The 23,722-nt window shown below is 44.7% G+C and overlaps 2 protein-coding genes across 2 annotated transcripts; one reads left to right on the forward strand and one right to left on the reverse strand.

Annotated features, from left to right (window-relative positions):
• Window positions 1-610: 610 nt before the first annotated feature.
• On the reverse strand, window positions 611-3,317 carry LOC133001829 (betaine--homocysteine S-methyltransferase 1-like). The gene is made up of 8 exons (XM_061071529.1): window positions 3,227-3,317; window positions 2,655-2,787; window positions 2,247-2,359; window positions 1,937-2,128; window positions 1,682-1,829; window positions 1,395-1,577; window positions 1,057-1,285; window positions 611-967 (listed from the first exon to the last, which is right to left on the reverse strand). Exons 1-8 carry the CDS (start codon window positions 3,242-3,244, stop codon window positions 778-780), a joined length of 1,206 nt encoding a protein of 401 aa, XP_060927512.1. The 5' UTR covers window positions 3,245-3,317; the 3' UTR covers window positions 611-777.
• An 8,627-nt stretch (window positions 3,318-11,944) lies between these two features.
• Window positions 11,945-23,628, forward strand: LOC133002414 (LHFPL tetraspan subfamily member 2a protein-like). Its single transcript, XM_061072232.1, has 3 exons — window positions 11,945-12,004; window positions 20,979-21,703; window positions 22,742-23,628. Exons 2-3 carry the CDS (start codon window positions 21,292-21,294, stop codon window positions 22,996-22,998), a joined length of 669 nt encoding a protein of 222 aa, XP_060928215.1. The 5' UTR covers window positions 11,945-12,004; window positions 20,979-21,291; the 3' UTR covers window positions 22,999-23,628.
• Window positions 23,629-23,722: the final 94 nt, after the last annotated feature.

Raw genomic sequence — 23,722 nt, forward strand, 5'->3', positions numbered from 1 at the left:
GGGAGGGGTCTGAGTGAGAGCTGCTCTGATTGGCAAGGGGACAAGTTGCACAAGTGGGGTGTTTACTCCGTCCCTCTGCCCACTTTAGCTCAATGAGAGTGTTGTGAATGTGCACTACTAGTTTGGTCCGGATTAAATATGGCTGTTGGTGTGTTTTTAGTGTGTGTGTGTGTGTGTGTGTGTGTGGGGGGGGGGGGGGTCTCTGCTTTATTGACCCAGCTACTTTTAACAACGCTCCTAAATGGTGGAATGAGCTCCCATTCGACATCCGGACATCAGAAAGTTTACACACCTTCCGCCGCAAACTCAATACACACCTCTTCAGACTATAACTTGAATAGATTTTCACTTTGTTGTTTTGCTCTATTTTTCAAGAAATTGTACTTTCTTGATTCTTGTTGTTCTGGGTTTGTACCCTCGGTGTTGAATGCACTTATTGTAAGTCGCTTTGGATAAAAGCATCAGCTAAATGAAAAATGGAAATGGAAATGAAAACAAACCAGTAAAGATTGAATCATGTTCAAATCAGTTTGTGTGTGAATGTGAGACATATTGATAGGGGAGGCCAGTTTGCAGAGTTCCTTTTGAATGATTTGTGACAACACAGCAGTAAAAGTATGCAACAAACTGGTGTTTATTGTTGAGGGGTTCACATGGTAATACTCCACAGCTGGAGCATCACTGTTACAAGTGCTTTTTATCTCCAAGCTGAACTGGGAAAGACTTCACTCCCTCCCCGTCGTCCTCTTGGTTGTTGTTGACCGACGACGCTCTCGCTCATGCAGAGGACTTGGTCTTCTTCTGCTTTTCCAGCACATGCTTCATCTCCTGGGTGCTGGTGGCCTCTTTGTGCTGCAGCAGGTCAGTGTGGCCCTTGGTCACACCCCAGCTCTCTGGTGTGGACAGGGACGCACAAAGGGGACGACCGGATGCGGGCAGGAGATGCTCCCAGTAGTCACGGCGGGCCCTACAGGAGACAGATGGTTATACAGTAGAAAAAACTATTCATAGAACTGTTTGCATTACAGTGTACTGAGATCTTTCCAGATGTTATACCTGGCTCTGACCCAGGGCTTGGTGTGCATCTCCAGACCAGCGCCCCACATTCCATGTTTGTCTGAGCCGGGGGGCATCACCCCTCTCTCCACGGCCAGCTCCTCTGCCACAGCTCTAATGTGGTAAGGCTCATAGCCACAGCAGCCTCCAATGAACTTGATTCCAGCCTTGTAGGCCTCTCTGGCGTACGTGTGCATGTCCCAGCGGGTCAGGATCCTGGGCTCCAGGGCTGAGAGTGGCAGGGAAATGGAAACAAATGCTTGAAATGCTGCCAATTGGTATCTGGTTAGATGTTTTATGTCTCTTTTAATGTTAAGGTACAACTAAAACAATTTTACCAAAAGGGAATTCTGGTAGGTCGATGAATCCCTGACAGTTGCAGTCGGGAGTGTGGAAGGCAAGTGGCTGCACCATGTAGTGAGCCTTCAGCCCGGCCTTCTCCACTCCCTCCTTCATCAACTTCACAGCCTTCACGCAGGTCATGGGGTCAAAGTGGCAGTTGACGCCAACGATCTGGGCACCTGGGGAGCAGAAGGGGAGATGGTGTTTACTGTAGCAGATAAAACAACCGACTTTCATGCGAGGAAACAAGTGTGTGATCGTGCAGGGTGGATGGAATACACACCGGCCTTCACCAGCCTGACAGCACACTCTCCGGGGGAGACGCCGTGCATGTCTCCCTCCGGCCCGATGCACAGAGAGGCAGCCACCGGCTTCCCGCTGGTCTTCAGCACCTGCACGGCCCACTCCGCCTCCTCAACGTGCTCAAAGTACTGCAAAGAACACAAAATACACAGTCACCACTCAGGTTGCGTCTGCTCCACCGATCACAGTTCAGATCGGAGCGGCTTTGACGCGACAAAACTAGACAGGAGTCTACCTCAGCGATCAGGAAGTCCACGTTCTTCTTTGCGAACACTTCCAGCTGTTTCTTGAAGATGCCCTTCACTTCTGCCTCACTCTTGCAGCTCAGGTAGGATGGAGTCTGACACACTCCACCAGCGACCAGCGCATCGCCCTCGTTGGCCACCTCCCTCGCCAGGTCACAGGCGGCCTCGTTGACTTGTACTCCCTGAAACAATGAAGCGGGTTAAGAGTTTGTACGATCACACTCTTTGCAATATGTTTTGTTATTGATTCATCCCAGCTCATGTTGGCTGTACAGTGATATACAGTAGTGGAACACTTACAGTGATACTGAGTGTCTGACCCCTGTTCTCCAGTTTGTCATCACTGGCGTAGAACGTAAATGCCTGCATGACATTGGATCCGGCCCTGAGGAACTCCCTGTGCAGCTGTCGCACTAATGAAAATAACACAGATTTGTCTATTAAAACTGATTCACACACTCACTCATTCTAACAACGCCTCTATACGCAACACATTTTGTATTACCCCATTCATACACGTATATGGCACAGAGGTCAGGGGCAGTTTGGTGTGTGCCTCAGAGTATATGTGTCTGTTTGTGTGTGTGTGTGTGTGTGTGTGTGTGTGTGTGTGTGTGTGTGTGTGTGTGTGTGTGTGTGTGTGTGTGTGTGTGTGTGTGTGTGTGTGTGTGTGTGTGTGTGTGTGTGTGTGTGTGTGTATTCTCTCACCCGCTTCGGGGTGAGTGACAGTGGCTTCAGGAGTCCAGGGCCCAGCCTTCACATATCCCCTCTTCTCCAGTGCAAACACGAAGCCTCCATCGCCGATCACCACCTCCCCGGCATTCAGCCGCTCAATGATTCCCTGTAGGAGCAGAGTACCCATTTGAATACTTTATATTTAGCTTTGTCAACATCTTTACACACAGATACACACATATATTTCTAAATATACACATGAATGTGGTCGAGAAGTTCACCAATGCCAGTTAGTGCAAAGAAAGTTGATTGATTCCGTGTGTGTTAATGTGAGAGAAGCTTCGGTTCAGGTACAAAGGTGCAAAGATAAAAGCAGTTTTAATCTGAGAGTCTCCAGCTGTGACTGCTTTATTCTGGCTTTTTAACAAATCACATGCATGCACACAAAAAAAACCTGCAACAGCATTTTCATTACAATACCACAGTCCATCACTCAATAAGACAACAATAGCCTTTAAGTGTGTTACTACTTCGCCTGAGGCATCTAGACAATCTCTCTCCTCTGCAAATTGATATGAAAATATCTGCCCGAAAAGTGATTTTACCTTCTTGCCAGGTGCCATCTCTGTTTCCCAGTGTCAGTTGCAGAACGAAGCACAAGAGTGAACCCCTCTTTTGGCTCGAAACGTGCCGAGAGTTGTTCGGCACCAGTTTTATACTGCTGCGTGGATATGGGAGGATTTCATGTCGGTGCCAAATCTGTGTGTAATTGCCACATAACTGTTTAGATATTGTGCAACATCGTCCGGATCACTGATCAATGAAGGTGGCATGGAGTCGGTGAGGGTAAGACAGGGACATGTCAAAGAGAAACCGTTGCTGTTTAATGATTACATAGCAATCCAGCCAATTTTCATTTTTAGTAAAGTAGGATCCAGGGTTAGTTTAACAGACCAGAGCGTCTTTATTATGCAACCAAAGTTTCTGCTTTTTGACTTGATTCTGCACAGTTAACTTTTAGCAGCTACCTGCAGAATATTTCATACATGTTCGTAACCTTGTTTTATAAATGGCCTTGTTACACCACACCAGATCCTTCAGGTGTGCATCCTCCTCCCGTGGCCCCGAAATGTCTGATGCAATTAAGGCCTGTCGGTGTCCTCACAGTTTGAACCTTCCACACAGGCCTGAAGAAGATAAGCTCCTCACTGTCTGTCCAATTACTAACATTTCTGTTGGTCTTGAGACACATGGCAGATAAGAGCGGGTAATGCAATTCAAGCCCAACAGTCATGTGCTCATTGTCTGCAGCCACTGCACTTTAGCTCTTATTTGTGATTCAGATTTGTAGAATTATCTTATTATGAAGTTGTGCAAAGATGATAGAAACCTACAAATACTGGAGCCAGGAATTGGCTGGTTAGTAGGATGACATAGAATGAATCAGCTATTTTTACGTATAGATTCTTGTCTTTTATTCAGTTTTAGTCAAAATAATAAACAGCAGATTAAACAATATTGAAAATAATTGTTTGTTGCAGCTTCTGACAGAACCAGAGCTTTGGTATTGTATTTTTTCCATCTGTTATACCATTTTTATAAAAGTAAAAAAAACTCAATTCCAGCAATGATGCAAAAACAGGTTAACCAGGTTAACCAGTAACATCTCCTCTCCTGGCTACAACCCCCACGCACATACACACACACACAGGCACACATGCACACACAGACACACACATATAGACAAACAGGGATATTGACCTTCAGTGGAGCAGTGATGTCTGGTTTTGTCGGCTCTGGGTCTATCCAGTTTCAGGGGGAATGTTACAGATACGGCTCCGGTGTTTATCAACAGAGTCAAAGTTCAGAAAAACGCCTCCCATCTTTACTTCACTGAAGGATTTCAACAGCTTGTGTTAGAGGTAAACAGAACCTGTTCCCCTCTGCTGAGCTGAGTGTTTAGTGCATTACGTAATAAAACATTGCATGTTCCAAAAAATTGATTGTGGCACTTGTATGCAAATACGCTTTGGATTTTAACCTTAAATCAACTGTTACAAACTCATGCCGCGTAGCCGAGGATTGTTCAATGTTTGCTCTTGTAGGACCTGTTGGGTTTGTCTAGAATATTGTAAGGTTTCCAAATAAAATAGAATTTAATTGAATCTTAAAATTCAAGTGGTGATAAAGACTATTTCAAACTTTTCAGTTGAATAAGTGAGGTTGAATTTTTGAGAAATATGCACAATGATGCAAAAGACACACATGGAATGTTTCCATCCGATGAACAGCATTATTATGACTTCTTGGGGTTTTGTCACTCAGTGTAATAATCATATAGTTTCATTGCCTGATTGTGTCTTACCAACACTCCTGAAGCTCACTAATAAAGACATATATCTTATTTATTTTATTGGTGAAAGAAAAGAAAAGAAGAAAAACATTGCTATGCATAAAAACGTGGTCTAAAGATGCCACTGCACAGTACATAATCCCCTATAAAACCAAATCTGTTGCAGTTACATCTAACAGATGTGATTTAATGTTTTAATTACTTTAGAAAGCGCCAGAAAATCTGTTGTGACAGTAGAATCAATCATCTCGACTAACTCTCGGCAACCAAGTGAATTAGCGAATTTCCCAAAATGTCCAACGCTGCCCTTCAGTTAGTTGACATGTTTATTGTAGGTACATTCTACATCTGGATTGCACAGGCTGTCAGACGAACAGAAGATATGAGAATAAAGACGGGTAGTTTGTACCATTTTGCATGTGTTGTGAGTAAAAAGCTGAAAAACGTGATAAACTGGTGGGAAGTTGATGGTTTTATGCATTTTATTCATCGAAAAGACACTTGAGCTTCTCCTTGTGAACAACTCATTTGAAAATGTGTTGATTTGCACTTGTTGTTTCCCCAGAGACGTTCACTGTGAGGTGAGGAAGCTTCACCGTGCACAGGCAGCACCAGCAGCTGCAGTGGTGGAGACCCCCAAATTCCACGTGCACACTGAACCCTGAGCCCGGCTCTCCATGCCCACTGCCCATAACATCATGTTGACCGACCTCGAGGATTATGTAAGATACAATGTATGGACCAAATGGAATGATAGACCCTTCCTTTCTTTTTTTCTGATTGGTTATTTTTCCTCCTGTGATCAAGTAATTTTTCAGGATGTCTTTTTATTACTTCTTCATCGTTGACTCACTCTCTTCACGGCTGCTCCTCTCCTTGTCTTGTCTCAGAAGTGTCTAAGAAGCCACAACTAGAGTTTTTCCACGAGGGGTCTTCTGGGGTTACACCATGAATTCAGTTCTATGAAATCTATTTGCAAGGTTCATATCTAGCGTATCACATTTCTTTTATTCCAGCTATTCCAGTCGGAGTATCCGGTGCTGACCAGCCGCTGTATCGAGTTGCATCTTCTCTTTGCAGCAACAACTGGTTCACACAGGCTGGGGCTGGAACTGAGGTCGTCCCTGCAGTCGTAAAGAGACCAAAGGAGAGGGGACTGGGTGTTTGGGCAAAGGGGGGGGTTCGATGAATCTGCTGGATCTGGAATCGTCATGTGAGGACAGGGAACAGGGCTGCATGGGAGAGAGGCCAGATTTGAAGCATGAAAGTGGAGGAAGAGAGTGTAGAAAACTGTAGGTTTGCAAACCTGGTTCCTGCTGTGGAGAAACCTGCTTGAAACGTATCCTGAGTTGACACTGATAAAGATGTGGTTAACTATTGACTCCCGAAACACTGATAAAGTGTTGGACTGTCACATGGTCTTTTTGGCTGGTGGCAACAGAAACAGAGCAGAGAAAAGTTGCCTCAAATTATAACCTTTGACACAAGATTATTGTTTTTGCTTTGCCAAAGTGATGCTGTTTTTATGTTTATTAAGATTTTACAAAGTTTCATTCATGTTTCTGGCCTGATTTTGTTCGTGCATGCTCAGAGAACTTGTTAAAGCTCCCACTGATACAGAAAATGAAAATTATATGCACCAGAGCCTACAGAGACCAGCACTGTCCCACCTCCTGATGTCGTTTCTCCCTGTAATCTTCACACATGTTCTGTTTTCTGTGTTGCTTCACTCGCTGTTTTTTTTTAGAGAGACTCCCTCTGCCACTGGAGCCCCCTCTGTTTACCTCCACCCCTTCCTCTGGTCCAATCACAGCTCAGGCCCAAGAAGACTTTCTGCTGAATCTGTCCATTCTTCGTGGATATGCAGGCCACAGAGAGACAGATAGGGCGAGAGACACACTGAGTGAGTGAGATAGCGAGGGGCACAGAGGGCGAGCACTCTGACCTAATAAACTCACCCCAGACCTCACAGCTCCATGTCTTATATTACTTATACATTTATTAAAAGACACTGGTTTTAAGCACACTTGTCATGATCCACTTCTTCACAACATTTCAAATATTTTTTTTAATTGACTGAAAACAAACGGGATTGTAAAAACCCCTTTGAGACACAAGAGGGCAGAAGAGTACATTATCTTCAGTGAGTAGTTTTCTCTCTTAGGCTTCAGACATGTGACTGCCCAAATAAATGATTGGAGAAATACAGTTAAAACTAGAATGGCCCTCGGACAGACACACCTCCACCAGGGGCCACAGTCCCCACATGAAACCACATGAAATCCACTAGATCTAGATTTTTATTTGGATTCACAACAAATTACACACATCGATATAAGTCCCCTAAATATGATAACTTTTTTTATCAAGATCAATTATATATTATTCAGAAAATCTAGGAAAAGTGACCCGCAGGTCAGTGTAATAAAGCAGCTGTGCGGCTTTTCATTAGCTTCCCACTTTTACCTCTTACCTCTTACTGCATTAGAAGCTTTATAGTAACACATCTTTTAAACTGTTTCTTTTCCAGTACCCACGTAATAACTTAACAGTTACAGCCTGTATAAGAATATTTATCATCAAGCGTTTGCCAGATGAGTCCAGTAAAATAGATCTTGTATATATCCTGTGATGATGCATAACTGTACATTTACCCTATTTTAAACATTTTAGAATTAATAACTGTAGGATATGAAAACCATTCCAGAGGATTGACGCTGATTAAAAATCATCCCGAGTTGGTACGTGCTGTTTCTGTTTCTCTCTTTCTGTTTGGTAGAAACCACGGACGTGTTGTCCAAACCCCGTTCAAGTCGACATCTGCATCCAAGAGTTATACTTACTTTGGCAAAACAAGCAGCAGTGTAACGCTGTTGATGTCAGTTTGGTTTGAATGCTTAATGTGAGCTTACAGGAATGAGGCGGGGCCATGCTGCAGTGTTTTACTTCATTGTCGGTAGGTTGTTTAATATATTGAGATTATTATAAATATTAAATATATATGAAATAGATAAAAACTGGACACGACTGGTCCCAAAAGTGGAGCCAAAGATTCATGTTGCCACCTGGTGGCTGTCTGCAGTATAGGCCAAGGACTGATTCAAGATTGGTCGAGGGTGTTTATCGATGGGACTTTGCTGCAGCAGCTCTGATCACTACGGCTCAGATTCTGGCTCTGAATCCACCAGATGGCAGCGTTTGAATTTGGCATATTTAGGCCTCATTTGGGAGGAAGTGCAGACATGTCGTACATGTTTATAAACAGGCTATGATGTGCACACGTATGAATCAGAATCACATTGAAATAGCCAGATGTTTTTCTTGTTTTTTAGAGACATCGGAGTGTTTTCTTTCTTGTAAATTCCTGACTTTTCTCTCTCCTGGCTTGTGTGAGTGGGGGGGTCATTCTGCTCTCACCTTTGTGTCACACTTTATTTTTGTCTCCTGCTCTGACCTCAATCCCAACGCAACACTGCATCTTGCTTTGAAATCCTAACAAAACAAAAGTAGAAAAAATTGATTCTCCTTTTTTATTTTTTCTTCCTTTTTAATGGCAGCTCTCTGACCACACTGCATGTTACTGTTTATGTTTACGTCATTGCACTGAGGCATTTAACCCCTAAATAACTTCCAGAGTGTGTGTAAGAGAGAGAGAGAGAGAGAGAGAGAGAGAGAGAGAGAGAGAGAGAGAGAGAGAGAGAGAGAGAGAGAGAGAGAGAGAGAGAGAGAGAGAGAGAGAGAGAGAGAGAGAGAGAGAGAGAGAGAGGATGTTATGAGGACCTGAATCTATTTACACAGTCATTATGGGGACAATTAGCCGGTCCCATAAGTCCCATGGGTTAGGGTCAGGCTGAGGTAAGTGGTAGTTATGGTTAAGGTTAGAGAAGGTCTCCAGGAAATTAATGTTAATCATTGTTATGTCCTCTGATGTTGTGTGTGTGTGTGTGTGTTTGTGTGTACATATGTTTAGTTATGTAGGACAATTTTGGTTCAATACCATGTGAGGACATTTTGGATGGTCCGCACAAATTTAAAGGCCTTTTTGGGTGTAAGACTTTGTTTTAGGGTTAGGGTTGGGGTTAGGCATTTTGTTTTTTGATGGTTTAGGTTAGGGTAAGGGGCTAGGGGATGCATTATGTCAATGAGTGTCCTCACAATTATAGTGAATTGTGATAAAAATAACTGAAAATGTCCAGATAATCCAAATACGTACCAGCATCACCAATCGAGATGGTGAGGTACTGTATCTGTTCTCTAAGCGTCCTTCTAGTTTGTATGTGTGACACAAGAATTTACAGTTTGTCATTAACTTATTTTCTGAAATATCAATTAGCATTTATCTAAATTTATTTGAACACTTTACGTGACATCACCTGATAACTTCCTCATAAACCCACAACTATACAAACCAAGTGTTCTGACTTGTTGTTACAGCTTTGTTCGTCCATGCAACACAGGCATCTATCCCACATCTGTGTTTTCAGATTCAAACTTGATTTGTTTATTGGTAGCTTTAGTATCATGCAGTGCAGATCTATATTTAAGGCCTGGGTGCAATTAACACAATTAGACCAGCCCTTGTTTTCACACACACATGTGTACACACGTAGAAGCGATGGCATCACGGCATAAATTCGTAACTTCCTCCCCACAACCACTAACCAGCAGAACCAATCATCTCTCTCCCAGTGTCTCCTCAGTCTGGTCCGCGTTTCCCATGGAATTGCCCTTCAGCCAAGAACATCTTCCTCCCTCTGAAACCGGCTCGCCACCGGGACCACACTTATCTATTTACAGACTGTTTCTGCCTCCCACAGTGTTCTCAGCCAGCACAACACACACAGACAGATCTGGTGTGGGGAGAGGAAGTCCTGCAGGCCGGGCCCACCAAATGACACAGTGGCCCGGCCGCGGTGGAGAAGCGAGGCACCGTGTGAGCGAGGAGACCAACGGTAGAATCTGAAGTCTGAGGCTGTGTCAAGAATGTCAAGAGGGCGGCTGCACTTATCGAACTCCCACTTCACATCCCAGGGAGGAAATGAGAGCTGGTGTTGACAGGCTGGGAAGAGGATTTGATTTCTTGTTTTTTTTTTTAAGGTTTTCTAAATGGCTTGTACAAAATAACAGAAGCAGTGGGAATGCAGTGAATACCGATGTGGTGAAGCTCAAATTGCACGGTCACAAACACACAGCACAATATGGCTCACACACGTTGGCTCTTAGTCACACTTCATCTGTAAACGTCTCAGCAAATATGTACAGGGTTAACTTAACCATCTGTTATTTACTGCAGGGATATCTGAGTTTATTGTAAAAATATTTATGCTATTCTGTCCCCAGGGATCATGTGTGTAACATAAGAGCGTGTGAGAAAATAATCTGAAGACGTCCATTTACCGGAAGAACAAGCTGCAGGAAGTGATGATCTGTGCTGAAATGAATCAAGGTGTCAAAATATTCAAATATAGTGAGGAAATATTTGTGGGTGGTGATGGTAGATAGTGCTTTCGTCTCACAGTACATGTGTTTTCTCAACATCACAGCTTCATTGCACATTGAGAATCTACTAATATCACCGCCTCATAAGTCTCTGTTCTTTTATCAACTTGTAAAGGAGTAGAGGCCGAACCTAAGTTACTGTACAAAACAAGTAACATAGGTCAGTGCTGTTTATAAGTTGTAAGTCAACTTCCCTCTATATTTGGGTTTTGAGAGTCAGGTATAATAAACAATCCAACTTTCATATCTGTAAATATGAAACTGGAACCCGTATCAGAGTATTCATGAAATACAAAAAGTGAAAATGGGGACTAAAGAAATGACCTCTTATGACATGTAAAAGCTCACTAATAAACATTTGATCCTTTTTGTTTAATCTGACTACTGAACCGATTTCAAATACATTTTGTGACGCATAATTAGAAGAAGAATTCCAAAAAAGGCAGTTCTGAACAGACATACAGATTTTTTTCACTTTATATTTAATTGGGAGATAGGGCGTTAGCATTAACAGGGGTAGTGCACCTAAAAGTGAAAATAATTCATTATCAACTCACCATTTTGCCGATGGAAGGTTGGTTGAAGTGTTTGGGTCCATAAAACACTTTTGGAGTTTCAGGGGTAAACAGCGTTGCAGACAAATCCAATACAAGTGAAGTAATTGGTGACCACTTCTTCAAATGTAAAATAAACAAACAGAAAATGCCTCTGTACTGACTAATAAATACATTTCGCCTAAGATATTTTATGTTATATATATTATTAAAATGAAATGAATCCACATATAGATATAATAATTGTTTACATTTCATTGTATATCCGAATACATATCGTAATTCTCTTTTGTATTTTTAGTACAGCACCTTGTTCGTGATGTGAAGTTTACTGTATAAAAAAATGTACCCAACTAACTTAAGACACATGAGAGGATTCATTGATTTGGTTTGGGGGCAATCTTAAATAATATTCAGGAAAATGGATATTACTCAGACATGAATTTCACAGAGAAAGAAAACATTGCACTGAAACCAAGAACAACTCGTCCTCCTCCTCCTCCTCCTCCTCCTCCTCCTCCTCCTCCTCCTCCTCCTCCTCCTCCTCCTCCTCCTCCTCCTCCTCCTCCTCCTCCTCATCATCATCATCATCATCATCTGTCACATCATCTCTGCAACTTTTCTTCTCTCTTGCTCTCTCTCTCTCTGATAGGTGGGGGAGGGGAAAAGGGGGAGGGAGGAGGGTGTGGGGAGGAGAGGAGTAACTGACGACGTCAGTTACTGAGTGGGATGGCTTTTGTGTGAGCTCGTGTGCGTGGTAGCATGAGTGTGTGTGTGTGTGTGAGCATGTGAGCGTGTGTGTGTGTGAGCATGTGTGTGTGTGTGTGTGTGTGAGCAGAGAGGAAGCAGCCTCAGTGGCTGAGCGGTAGGAGAGAGAGCAGGACTCACCCCCGGGAAGAGACGCAGCGTTTCAAAAACAAAGGAGCAGATTCCTCTTCCCTGGCTCCTGCAGAAACCTGCTCCCCCCCCGACTGAACGTGAGTAGCTGAGGAGACACCGAGGAAACTTGTAGAAGTTGTTTCAGACTCTGGTTCTCCTGCACTTTTCTTTGTGGCTGCAGATGTGAGACGTGCTGACTGAACGAGTCACACACTGCAGATCTTGGGTTGATCCTCTCTTCTAAGTTCTAAGCTGACGTCTTTCTCTCTGGCTGGCGATGCTATTTAAACACTGCGGGTTGGGAGAAGACATATTTGCATCTGTATTTGCAGCTGGCAACATCTGGCAGCAGTTTGACATCACAGCACAGAGGCTCTTTCCTCTCAGCTGCAACATAGAGCATATTCTGGGGACCCCCTGCTCAGAATGAGTCACTCTTTTTCGCTTATACTCAGTTGTGTGAAACAATAACAGGAGAGAAATGTCGTAGAAAGATGTTTAAAAGTTATTCAAAGTATTTTCACTATGTCAACTCATGATTTTTTAAATAGATGAATCTGAAAACTTGTCCTGGACCCCCAGCAGGGGTCCGCAGCCGCAGCCCTGAGAGGAACATCCTCCTCTATTTATACACCACTTGGTTTTTATTTCTCAAAGTGTCTTCCTCACTTGTCCACACTGAAGCGTTTTGCTCTCCGCACCTCTTTCCTCTTTCCCCACCACAACCCCTGTGTCCTTGAAAAGCAGGGAGGAGGTCCATCTGTGTGTGACAGCCACCCATGGAGCTCCCTGCCTGACACACACACACACACACACACACACACACACACACACACACACACACACACACACACACACACACACACACACCGAGAGAGGGGAAGTGGTGCTACATCATAAGCTAAACAAAATCAGGAACATGTCCAGTGTTTATTCAAACTGAGTTCAAGGACAAACTACAGTACAACAATGAGGAGGAGGATGAGGAGGAGGAGGAGGGAACCCCCCCCCTCCAGCTCTTTTCTTTTCCCCATCAGCCCGAACAAAGAGGTGCCCTCCAGAACGTTTATCACTAATCAACTTTATTGTGTAATCACGCTTCAGTGTGTTCGACCTCGCCTGCCTTCTTTTCTTAGAACGAGCTTTGACAATCTGCGGAAGACAAGTGCAAACCCGTCACATGACCAAACGATGGGATGGTGCAGGGAGAGGAGATGTTTTCTACAAGTTGTGCCTCCTGGTGAAAACAACCAATCAGTCAAGTGGAGTCATAAGAGATACCCGGAAATATACAGAGCCACGGACATGGTGATGCTATGGTTGTGTTCAGCGATGGAGTTATTCCACTAATGCTCCTTTCCATGTGTACATTGTTGCCTACCAGATGTTTGGAGATGAGTTCTCGACCCAAATGGCTGCGTTCCATATTTTTCAATCCAGATGTATTTTCTTTAGTGTCCTCATGGGAACATTTCTGAATCCATAGACATCTGAAGTGCTGGAGAAGGCTGAACAGCTGGATCCTACAATCTCTGTAATGCGACTCGGTCGTGTCTTTCATTAGGTCGTCTGTGTTTGGTAAATACCTACGTCTTTCAAACTCTATGCGCCCAGTTTGTAATTCAGGGCAGGCTTTCCATTTTTAGTCTCCAGGCTGAAACTGACATCACTCTGTGGTGTCATGAGAGTTAGTTTATAAAAATGTTTTCGTGGCTGGAGTGGATCGAACCATGACAAACTTCTCTTAACTTTCTTGATTCGCATTTTGAGTTTTTTGCCTCTTGTGAATGAAATTCCTGGAAATTAGGATATACCTTAACAAATCATAAAGTGAATGTAATATATAAGGTGAAATAAACGCAACTACACGTTCCTATGAAGAAACTAAGTAAAAAGTTTGAGTGTGCGTCCATCATCTTTTTCAGGAACAAAAAGTGAGAGCAGAAGAAGTGAGGAGGGAGCGGAGGCCATGTCATGCCTGTCATTGTGTGGGTGAGATGTGAGGGTCACTGAGGGTCTTTGTGCGTCAGAAACTGTGGGGCCACAACAAAGTCAGTGTGGGGAGTGAGGGGCCGGTGGGGGTGCTGCACACATTGAATAGGTTAGGGGGCCACAGCGGCCTGCCTTTGAGAGGGAGAGAGAGAGCGAGAGAGAGAGAGAGAGAGAGAGAGAGAGAGAGAGAGAGAGAGAGAGAGAGAGAGAGAGAGAGAGAGAGAGAGAGAGAGAGAAGAAGTGCATTGTGGGCCAACGGTGGCAGGTCTGAGAGCCCCAAGAGTGAGGGAGGGGGCCCGGTGTCGGCATGTCTTTGTGTAGCCTTTGTTGAGTTGAGTCGCACAAGATGAAGAGGGATGATTTTATTCAGCCTTCTTTGGCACACACACACACTCACACTCACACACTCCCTCACACTCCCTCACACACACACACACACACTCACACTCACACTCACACTCACACTCACTCACACTCACACTCACACACACACTCACACTCACCCTCTCACACCTACACTCACACTCACACTCACACTCACACTCACTCACACTCACACTCACACACACACACACACACACACTCACACTCACACTCACACTCACACTCACTCACACTCACACTCACACTCACACTCACTCACACACTCACACTCACCCTCACGCACACGCACACGCACACACTCACACACTCACACACACACTCACACTCACTCACACATACACAAATGAGCCTGGCTTATACTTTCCTCTGGGGAAGTCATGCGTTTTTTATGCAATTACACCCTGGATGAGTGAGCCCAGGCTGGCACCTTCCACACTTTATGAGTGTGTATTTGTTTTTGTTTTTGTGCGTCAGTAAAGTAGTCAGTATTGTTTCAGCATGCCGTCGGAGGGGCTTTTCACTGTTGACTTGTTGTTTTACGTGTTGGGGTGGGGGGGTATTTGAAAGCGAGGATCGCTGCCATGTCTCCACTCTTCATGCACAGTTGGGGAATAACATTTTTAATGGCGTTTTACAGCATGGACTTTTTGCTCGTGTTTAATCTGGGTCTGTAAAATGAATCCAAACTAACCCTGGAGCCCTAAACATGCGTTTCATGGCGGCCATCACTCACTGGCTGCAGCTATGAGTGTGATTAAGTGTGGCGAATGCTCGGCCATGGGAAACATTTCCTCCTCTCTGCAGTTCTTTCCTTCGCTGTTTACGGAGAGCGAGAGAGCAGCGACTTACATGGCTATGTTTACGAAAAAAGAAAAGTTGGTGAAGGTGAAGGTTGTTTGGTAATATTTGTCAGGGCTGAGAAAAGCTTTATGTAAACCAGAGAAACTAAACTCATACTTGTGCTGGTTCTCCGTGTTTTGCACTCTGTTCACTGTAAACAGGTGGATCTGTGCCTCCCTACAGGTGGAGGTGGAGGTGGGACAATCACCCGGGGCCATAATGTATAACTCTTTAGTGTGTTGTGCATTTTTTTGGGGGGGGGGAGGCGTTGCCGTTTCTCAGCCTCTGATGGTTAATGTGGTTTAGTCTTCACACCTTCTCAAATCTGCCTGCTGGGTGCAAATAAATGAGCTGTGATGAAGCGATGTGTGAGTCGACACTGCAGGGCATGGGTGTCTCTGCTCCGGCTGATGTTCGAGCTTGTTGCCTGCTGCTCTTACATAATTTCCTCTGCCATGTCCTGACACATCCTCCCTGAACTACTGAAGACTCCTGCAGAGTTTACAGGAGATTGATTGGGAAATCGAGTGTGTCGGTGGTGTACGTTCAGTATAAAAGCTACATTGCTTCATTTTCTCTCACTTCACCTAGAGCTCAGCTGCTTGCATTCTTTTATGAGGGAGGGATACGTTTGGTCCTGTCCAACTCCGACTGGATTCCAACCAGTGCCTGGCTCTGTAGCCCTGGAAATGGTGCCTCTTCTGTGGTTTTGGTTTGAGGGTCTTCCTCCCAGCTGGTTCAGATGTATGACCGGACCAGACCAGGCGCAGCAGCTTAGGGAACAGATTGCCTTGGTTTGAGGTTTCTGGTTCAGGATCTGTGAGCTAATGGAGTCTCCCAGCCCACATCAGCTGGGCGGGGGTCATCTGATCTGTGTGGGTGATCCATCAGCTCAAATACCCCTTTTCTGAAGTGGGACTAGCTCAAACCTATTATAAAGAAACCAGAGCATTGCCAGCATCATGTCCATGAATGGAATTTTTTCTTGGAAACTCTTAACTCCTAACCTCCCCTTCGTAGAACAATCTGGGTCAACTGTGCTTCAGATCTCTCCACCACCCACCTTCAGTCCTCATTCACTGTCCTCCCGCAGACCAGGCTGCAGTGGCCAGCGCTCATTACCTCAGCACCTTGGCATGCTACCAGCACCGCTGCTGATATCTCAGACCAATTACTCCAGATTTACTACTCAGCGCTCTGCTCCCACTAACGGCCAACTGACGGAGCACATGAAGGAAGGCATGCACGGGCAATGTTGGGCTGAAATAGCCTCGGGACATGGGAATTCTGACAGATTGCTTGATATAACAGCATCTCTCCTACGCATGTGAACACTTGTATCGTTGTAAAATGTAGAATTTAACTGCACAACAGCTGTTGGCAAAGACGTTAGGGTCAGAAATGCTTGTAATTGATTATCCATGTTGAGCTCTACACTGGTATCCAAGGCTAATCTCTTCTGGAAGGGTTTCATGTTATAGAGAATCAACGATGGCCACGTCATGACCGAAAGGACCAACTCACCAAGAGTCTGTCTGCTTCAGGGTTTCCAAACATCCAAACTTCTTCATTTTAGCAGCTCAAGAATTTAGAAAATCTATCTAAAGCAGAGCTGGTCCGTTTTCAAATAAAATCTTAGTAGTGTGGATATAGCCTTTCCTAAAAACCTTATTGATATTATCACAGGCTGCTTGACCAACCGGTTTTCACAGCCAACATTTTCATTGTATGTTCACAAACTGTGTTTTAGCTTTTGTTGAAAGTTTGTCTTATAGCAGTGGAAGTTGTTCATGTTGGCTCACAGAATGAAGGATTGGAAAACTATGTAAGTTGGCTTCAGGTTGTCAATATGTGCGCACAATTCCGCGTGAATCCAGCAGTGTGGGAACGAGCAGGTCCCGATTAGAACCGCATTACCACTGATCAGCTTTCATCCTGTGGCGAATCAACAACATCATCCGTCAAACTCAGCGTCGCATGAAAGAAGCACATGACTCCAGGATCTGTCAGTTTTGGTGACGATACATACAGTATCTAAGTCCACAGGCGCACGGAGAGCTGCGGTAACAAAGATCTGAAGATGCATATCTATCAAAAGCAACTGGGAGGCCGGGATCCTCTCACCCACGGTGTCCTGATCGTCGGTTCATGAATAAGTCAGAACCCGGAGCGTCTGATGTGCCGTGAAGTGTAAAATACTCTTCACTCAGCTCTCACATGAACAAAGAGAAAATATTGACCCTGCCAGGAAAATGCTGTTCAAGCACATTCCCAGAACAACCAGCAAACAAGCGGAAAGTATTCATCAGTTTCAGGATGTAGTGACCTTTTTGCCTGTCAATAACACTTCAACACACACACACACACACACGGGCAGGACATTCATGCATGCAACCACACACACATGCAAATTACCACTTGATTAGTTAAAAATATGATAATCAAATGCATTACGTCACTATCGATTTATCTAAACGTTGATATCCATGGCCAGAGGGAATGGGAATTATTATGGCCCCCTCAGAATGACCATTTTTTTTAATTTTAAGACGACTTTATTCATTTATAGCTATCGCGACTCAAAGGATTTCTTTTAAGATAAAAAGTGTTTCAGGAACAACTCAACAACCCAACCTTTAACATTTTATGTCAAGAAAATTCCTTCTCTACTAGATACTTCCTCTCAGTACTCTACTAATTCTCTCTCCCCCTCTGAAGCCTCCTCCAGTTTCCATCTCTCTCCGAGCGCAGTCTTTCAGTGAGACTACAGAGAACCACGACGAGGTATAAGTGAGCAGATTTCCTGTAAGTGCAGGGGGCAGATCAGTCGTGGTGCCTGCCGGCTGCATGTTCAGGCTCCATCCCGGTCGTTTCAAGAGGCAGAGCTGCTAATTTGTGGGCATTGTAGTCTTAACAGACAGCAGCACCGTGCCCGGGCCGGGGCGAACTATAATCAGCTGCAAGCACAAGACTCCACTAAAAAAACTCCAGCACAGAGAGACTCAAACTGTAGCCTGGGTGGCTGTAAACAAAATAAAAGGCAAACAAACATGCATAGATGCATACTCAACACAGTCTATGGTGCAGACATGCTGTGTGCAAGCTCAAAAGATGAATGATTCAGGTTGCACACCCATTTAAAAACCTACATTTCTACAACATGTTTGTAATGGAAGCTTTACATAAAGCTAAAGCAGGAATCCGGCTTAGCGAGTGCAACACTTGCAGAATGGAAACTGTGATAACAATAAGTATGGCCATGGTCTAGAACAAACTCAAGGACTATAATAGAAAATGGAAACTCCCCAAACTGTCTCCAAACACAAACACACTTCAAACACCTGATTATTTAGTACTCTGCCTTCTCCCTACAACTAAAACCACTGGACATAGATTCCCAGATGACATGTTTCTTCAAATATTGCTTTGATGTATTGTGTGTAAACCTGAAGGACGGGTGACGGTTTACATTGAAGTGAGATATCTTGGGAGATCGTCCTCTTATTGCTTGACTGTGCCTCTGACACTGATGCTTCCTGCTCGCTTCCCGTTTGGTGCGGCCATATCCTTCTTGTTTTGGCTGATAATTAATAGTCAAATTGCTGCGGCTCCTTTATGCTGTGACTCCACTCAGATCTGCTGGAACCCACTTCTCTCAGTGGGTCGTCAAGGTGGGTAATTATATGCAGACTGTGTGTTTTGGCTGAGGGTTGGTGTAATCTCTAATTAGGATGCAAAAATGTAGAATGAGACGAAAGCAAAATTTCAGGCATGCATGTGCCCCTGACATTCTGCAGTGGAGGGAACGAGAAGAACGTGGAGGTTCCAGATAGACATCAGATGATAAACTGGAGACAAAGCAAAGCTGTGCACAAACACGCACATTTCTCTAAACCAGAGGGAAAAAAACCTGCAACAGAACAGAATGAAAACACAACCGTGACCTGAAGGACATCCAGGATCCTGCTGAACTAAATCACACCCGCATTCCAAGTGTTGCAAATCCCATACCTGCTCCTCAGATGCTGTCACGCCTCTCGACTTTATTATCATGACCCAGTTCTGCTGGTTTCCAGTCGACCCCAACGTCGGATGAATCAGTCGTCCTCTTTAAGCTGAATGAGATAATACTTATTTTGTCGCCTGGGAAATGTCTGAAGCTTTTTTTGCCTTGAACTGACTCCAGATCATATCTGACAATGTACAGCATCAGTGTTCATTCCTTACAGATGTGGTGGGATGATCTACCTTCCTGGAGGCGAGGTAGTGTGCAACCTAATACCACACTCATTCCCCTCAGGGCAACAAGAGTGAACTTTTCATCACCACCGAAGTGACACATACACCAAGAATTAGGTTGATAATTTAATAGAACAGCCCACATTTATCAGTTTTATTGTCTTTGTAATAACACGCCTCCTTTTTAATTGAAGTGATAAAGTGAAGTGATGAAAACTTACTTAAAACGGAAAGAGTCTTTTGTAGTTTTTGTGTAATCTTGATGAAAAAACTAACAAGCCACAAACAAATGGAGGTAAAAAAGGATCCCTTTTAAAAGTATCAATAGAAAGTAGACCTAGTTCTACAATCTGAACACTCATTGGAATTAAAAAATATATATTAAATATATATAAGACTTGTCTCCGGTATTCATATTCATTCAGATAGATAAATCCATAAAACCAAAAAATAGTAATGAAGCTGTGACATATATTTTATTTGACACTTTGAGTTGCTATGGCAATAATCAATATATTGAAACCCGGGCAAATGAAACCAACACCATCTGCACAGCTAGAGACCATCAGAGATTTAGAAAGAGCCGACATCCTGAGAAACCTCGTCGCTCACGGCTGTGTCGAGGCCAAAGTTGTCACGGCAACTAAATCATAACATAGCAACAGTATCACCCTCACTTTGATTGGGACGTATACACACTTTGCTCGAACACAAACACACTTGAACACTGACACACACACACTTGATTGGGAGGAGCTCCGAATGTATCATCTGTTACGAATTTGTAATCAAGTTTTGAATTCTGTTGAATAACGAACAAAGACTATTTGAAATATTTTAGTGCAGTGTCAAAAACAACGAGAAAAAATATCCCAGTACAGCCAGTAACCACTCCCTTTCATTTATCTCCCGTATTCAGACTGTTATCTCAGCAGTGAAATGGTGAACCTGATGACGCCGCTCTGCCCGATGTCGTGTGTGTGCTTGCCACAGCCGTCAGGATCTGGCATGCAGTGCTGTGCGTTACTGTCAAATGTGGCGTGCTGTAACAGAGCTCTGAGCTGATCTGTGTTGACAGCTGCTCAGCGGCAAAACACACACGGCTCCTGTCATTTTACAGATAAAATCAAACGCACAAAGACCTAGTAATCACCAGGAAAATGACGACAGTATAAACTTTGGCATCTCTAGCCGTCGTGTGTGTGTGTGTGTGTGTGTGTGTGTGTGTGTGTGTGTGTGTGTGTGTGTGTGTGTGTGTGTGTGTGTGTGTGTGTGTGTGTGTGTGTGTGTGTGTGTGTGTGTGTGTGTGTGTGAGTGTGTGAGTCACTGGGACTGTTGGAACAACAGACATCTGGAAGTGTGGCTCATGCTGCACTCACAGCTATTAGTGACTTTTAAGTAGCAACTTGTGGGAAGAATCTCGGTTGAGGATGAGTTTGTTATAGTTGGAAAAGTGGCCGTTCCGAGGGGTGTCCACCAAACCCAAGGGGGCTGGATGACTCATAGCTGATTGGAAATGAGAGTGGTCCCCCCCTCGCCATCATACACAGTAGTTACTCACAGCTCTTATGTATAGAGTCTCTTTGTGTGTCTGACCCTCATCATGTGTCTCTACAGGTCTCCTCTTCAGAAGAAGCCATGGCTGAGGGGAGCTGCTTCGGTGCGTTGTAGCTGTTTGGGATGACCAGGGCTGAACATCGCGTCACAGAGGGAGAGGGACACAGTGAAGAAGAAAGACTCGCTGGAGGAGGGACAACATCTGCTGGGAGAGGATAAGATCAGCAGCCCATCTGGATCTGAACAGGGAACCTACTGGACCTCTCTCTGTGGAAGGAAAGGAATTTCCCTCACTTCTGAGGAGCTGTAACAGACTTTCAACTTTTCTTTTCTCAATCACTGGTTGTGACCGTTTCCAAGAGGGACGAGCGTCATGTGCCATGTCATCGTAACGTGCCGCTCCATGCTCTGGACACTGCTCAGCATCGTGGTGGCCTTTGCTGAGCTCATCGCCTTCATGAGTCCTGATTGGCTGCTGGGATTCCCCCGCTCGGACTCCGATGTGAGTGGTGAGGGAGTGGATACCGGGGAGTACCGGCCGTCGCTCGGCCTCTACAGCCGCTGCCTGCAGGTCGGGGCTCGGGGGGTAGGGGTGAGCTGTGGGCCGTACGCCGGGACGTTTGGGGAAGTGGCCAGTGGCTTCTGGAAGGCGGCCATGTTGTTTCTGGCCGCTGGGACATTGGTGCTGGGCTGCGTGGCCTGTATCTCCATCTTCAGCTTGTGTTTCCAGAGCATCCTGAAGAAAAGCATATTCAACATCTGTGGGCTGCTCCAGGCTATCGCAGGTGAGATATTTGCATCAGTGTGAGTGGATCGAGATGATAGAGAGGGAAAGAAAATCCCAGATCTTCTACAGATATTTTCAGGGTTTTCTGCTTTTTGCCTTACTTGAACTGTGTAGACAGAGAGCAAACTTTGGAGGAAAAGAGAGTAAGAGAGATGTTACAAAAGTTCTCAGTGTCTTGTCCCAGCGAAATAAATAAAAAGCATGTATCTGCTAGCACCTCAGTCCTTATGAAATGATTTGGCGGCACACCTTTCAACAGAAACAGTTGTCAGGCAGTCAACGTTCATGTGTTTTGGGGGCGTAGCCTTAACAAGGGGGCCAATGGGAGGAGATGGACTGTACCAGTTGTTGCCTGCTTTTCGCCAAATTTTCCAGGATTACCAACCTTAGCTTTAAGAGCAAACAAGGTGCACAATTTGCCTTATATATATATATATATATATACAAACAAACATAAACAAAATTAAATGTATGTTCTTTTTTATTAGCATCCTCTAAACTGCATGTTCTGCGACTGACAAACTCAGCAACTTAAACCAAATCTCACATGTTGTCGAGTCTGGTATTAACAGTGTTGTATCTGTGTTGGCATATGGTCTATCGTGTTTACACGTCTATGCAGGCACATCGCTGTGTTTTTTATAGTTTCGCCACATAACCTCGAGGGAATTTTCGTGCAGATTTTACGAGGTGAAGGATCTGAGTTTACAAGTTGGCAACGTCGACGGGCGTTCCATTGCATGTTCCCTAATTGGGGCGTCTCTCTGCATGTTTCTCTCAACAATAAGCTCCCACAGGTGTGTTTGACTGGACTGGGTCATCTGTCATTATGTGACATCACTGTAGGGGCAGTTCAAACCTCCTATCATCACAAATCAAACGCTTGTTGCCTGAAAAACCGAAATATTCCCCAGAGCTGAGTCACCACCGGCTGCACCGTGATCTGTTTGTACTTTCAGTCGCAGTGTTTACACCAACGTGACTAAACCCCCTTCGTGTCCTCCTCTCCTCTCCTCACCTCTCCTCTCCTCCCCAGGCCTGCTGCTGATGGTGGGACTCATGCTGTACCCTGCCGGCTGGGGTTCAGAGAAGGTCATCGGCTACTGTGGCCCCGAGGCCTCGCCCTTCAGGCCGGCTCTGTGCTCGCTCGGCTGGGCGTTCTACGCGGCGATAGGAGGAACGCTGGCGACCTTCCTGTGCTCGGTTCTGTCCGCGCAGGCCGAGGTCGCCACCTCCAGCGATAAGGTTCAGGAGGAGATCGAGGAGGGGAAGAGTCTGATATGTCTGCTCTGAGCCTCAAGGGACGTTGTGATTTTCTTCACGAATCAGCTGATTGATAAAGAGAAAGGTTTTGTAACAGCTTTTTAAAACATTAGGTGGTGTACTTACTTGCTGAAGCCCACCTGAGGCCAAGAAACGTCATCCATACACTTATTCTGTGTTTTTTCTTTTTGGGGGTTATTTTTTACCAAGATACTGTTTATTTTTGTAATAATTCTTGCCGTAAACAAACCACTGTACTAGGATAGTAGGAGATATGCGTGTGTTGTTGTGGACAGGTTCAACACTGCTGCCAGCGAAACAGTGTGTAGGATTGTAAATGTCATTAAAATGTTAATTTACACGGTTCACCTGCAAACCTCAACAAACCACTGAATACTAGCAGATGTGCCCACGAAAGTAAAACCCCAACAATGTGTGTCTGTGTGTGTGTGTCTTTTTGTGCGTGTGTGTGTGATAGGCGTTCACTGTTGAGGTTTTCCAACTGTCCAAATGATCTGATTCTGCGGCTCAGCAGGACAGTCAGATTTAAGGGATTTGCTGACTTCAAAAGACGTTCCTTCGCTTAAATGGATTTTTCGTGGCTCTATCGTAGCTTAAGAACTGGCAGAGTGTGTGCGGAGACTTTCCATATGTTTCACTGTGGTGAGCTTTCACAGGCGGGGGGGGGGGGGGGGGGGGTTGCTCTCAGCAAGATAAAGCCGACAGCACCACAGCTTATCACGAGCTACCTGAC

Source organism: Limanda limanda, chromosome 5 (genome assembly GCF_963576545.1).
Source record: "Limanda limanda chromosome 5, fLimLim1.1, whole genome shotgun sequence".
Classification (NCBI taxonomy): domain Eukaryota; kingdom Metazoa; phylum Chordata; class Actinopteri; order Pleuronectiformes; family Pleuronectidae; genus Limanda; species Limanda limanda.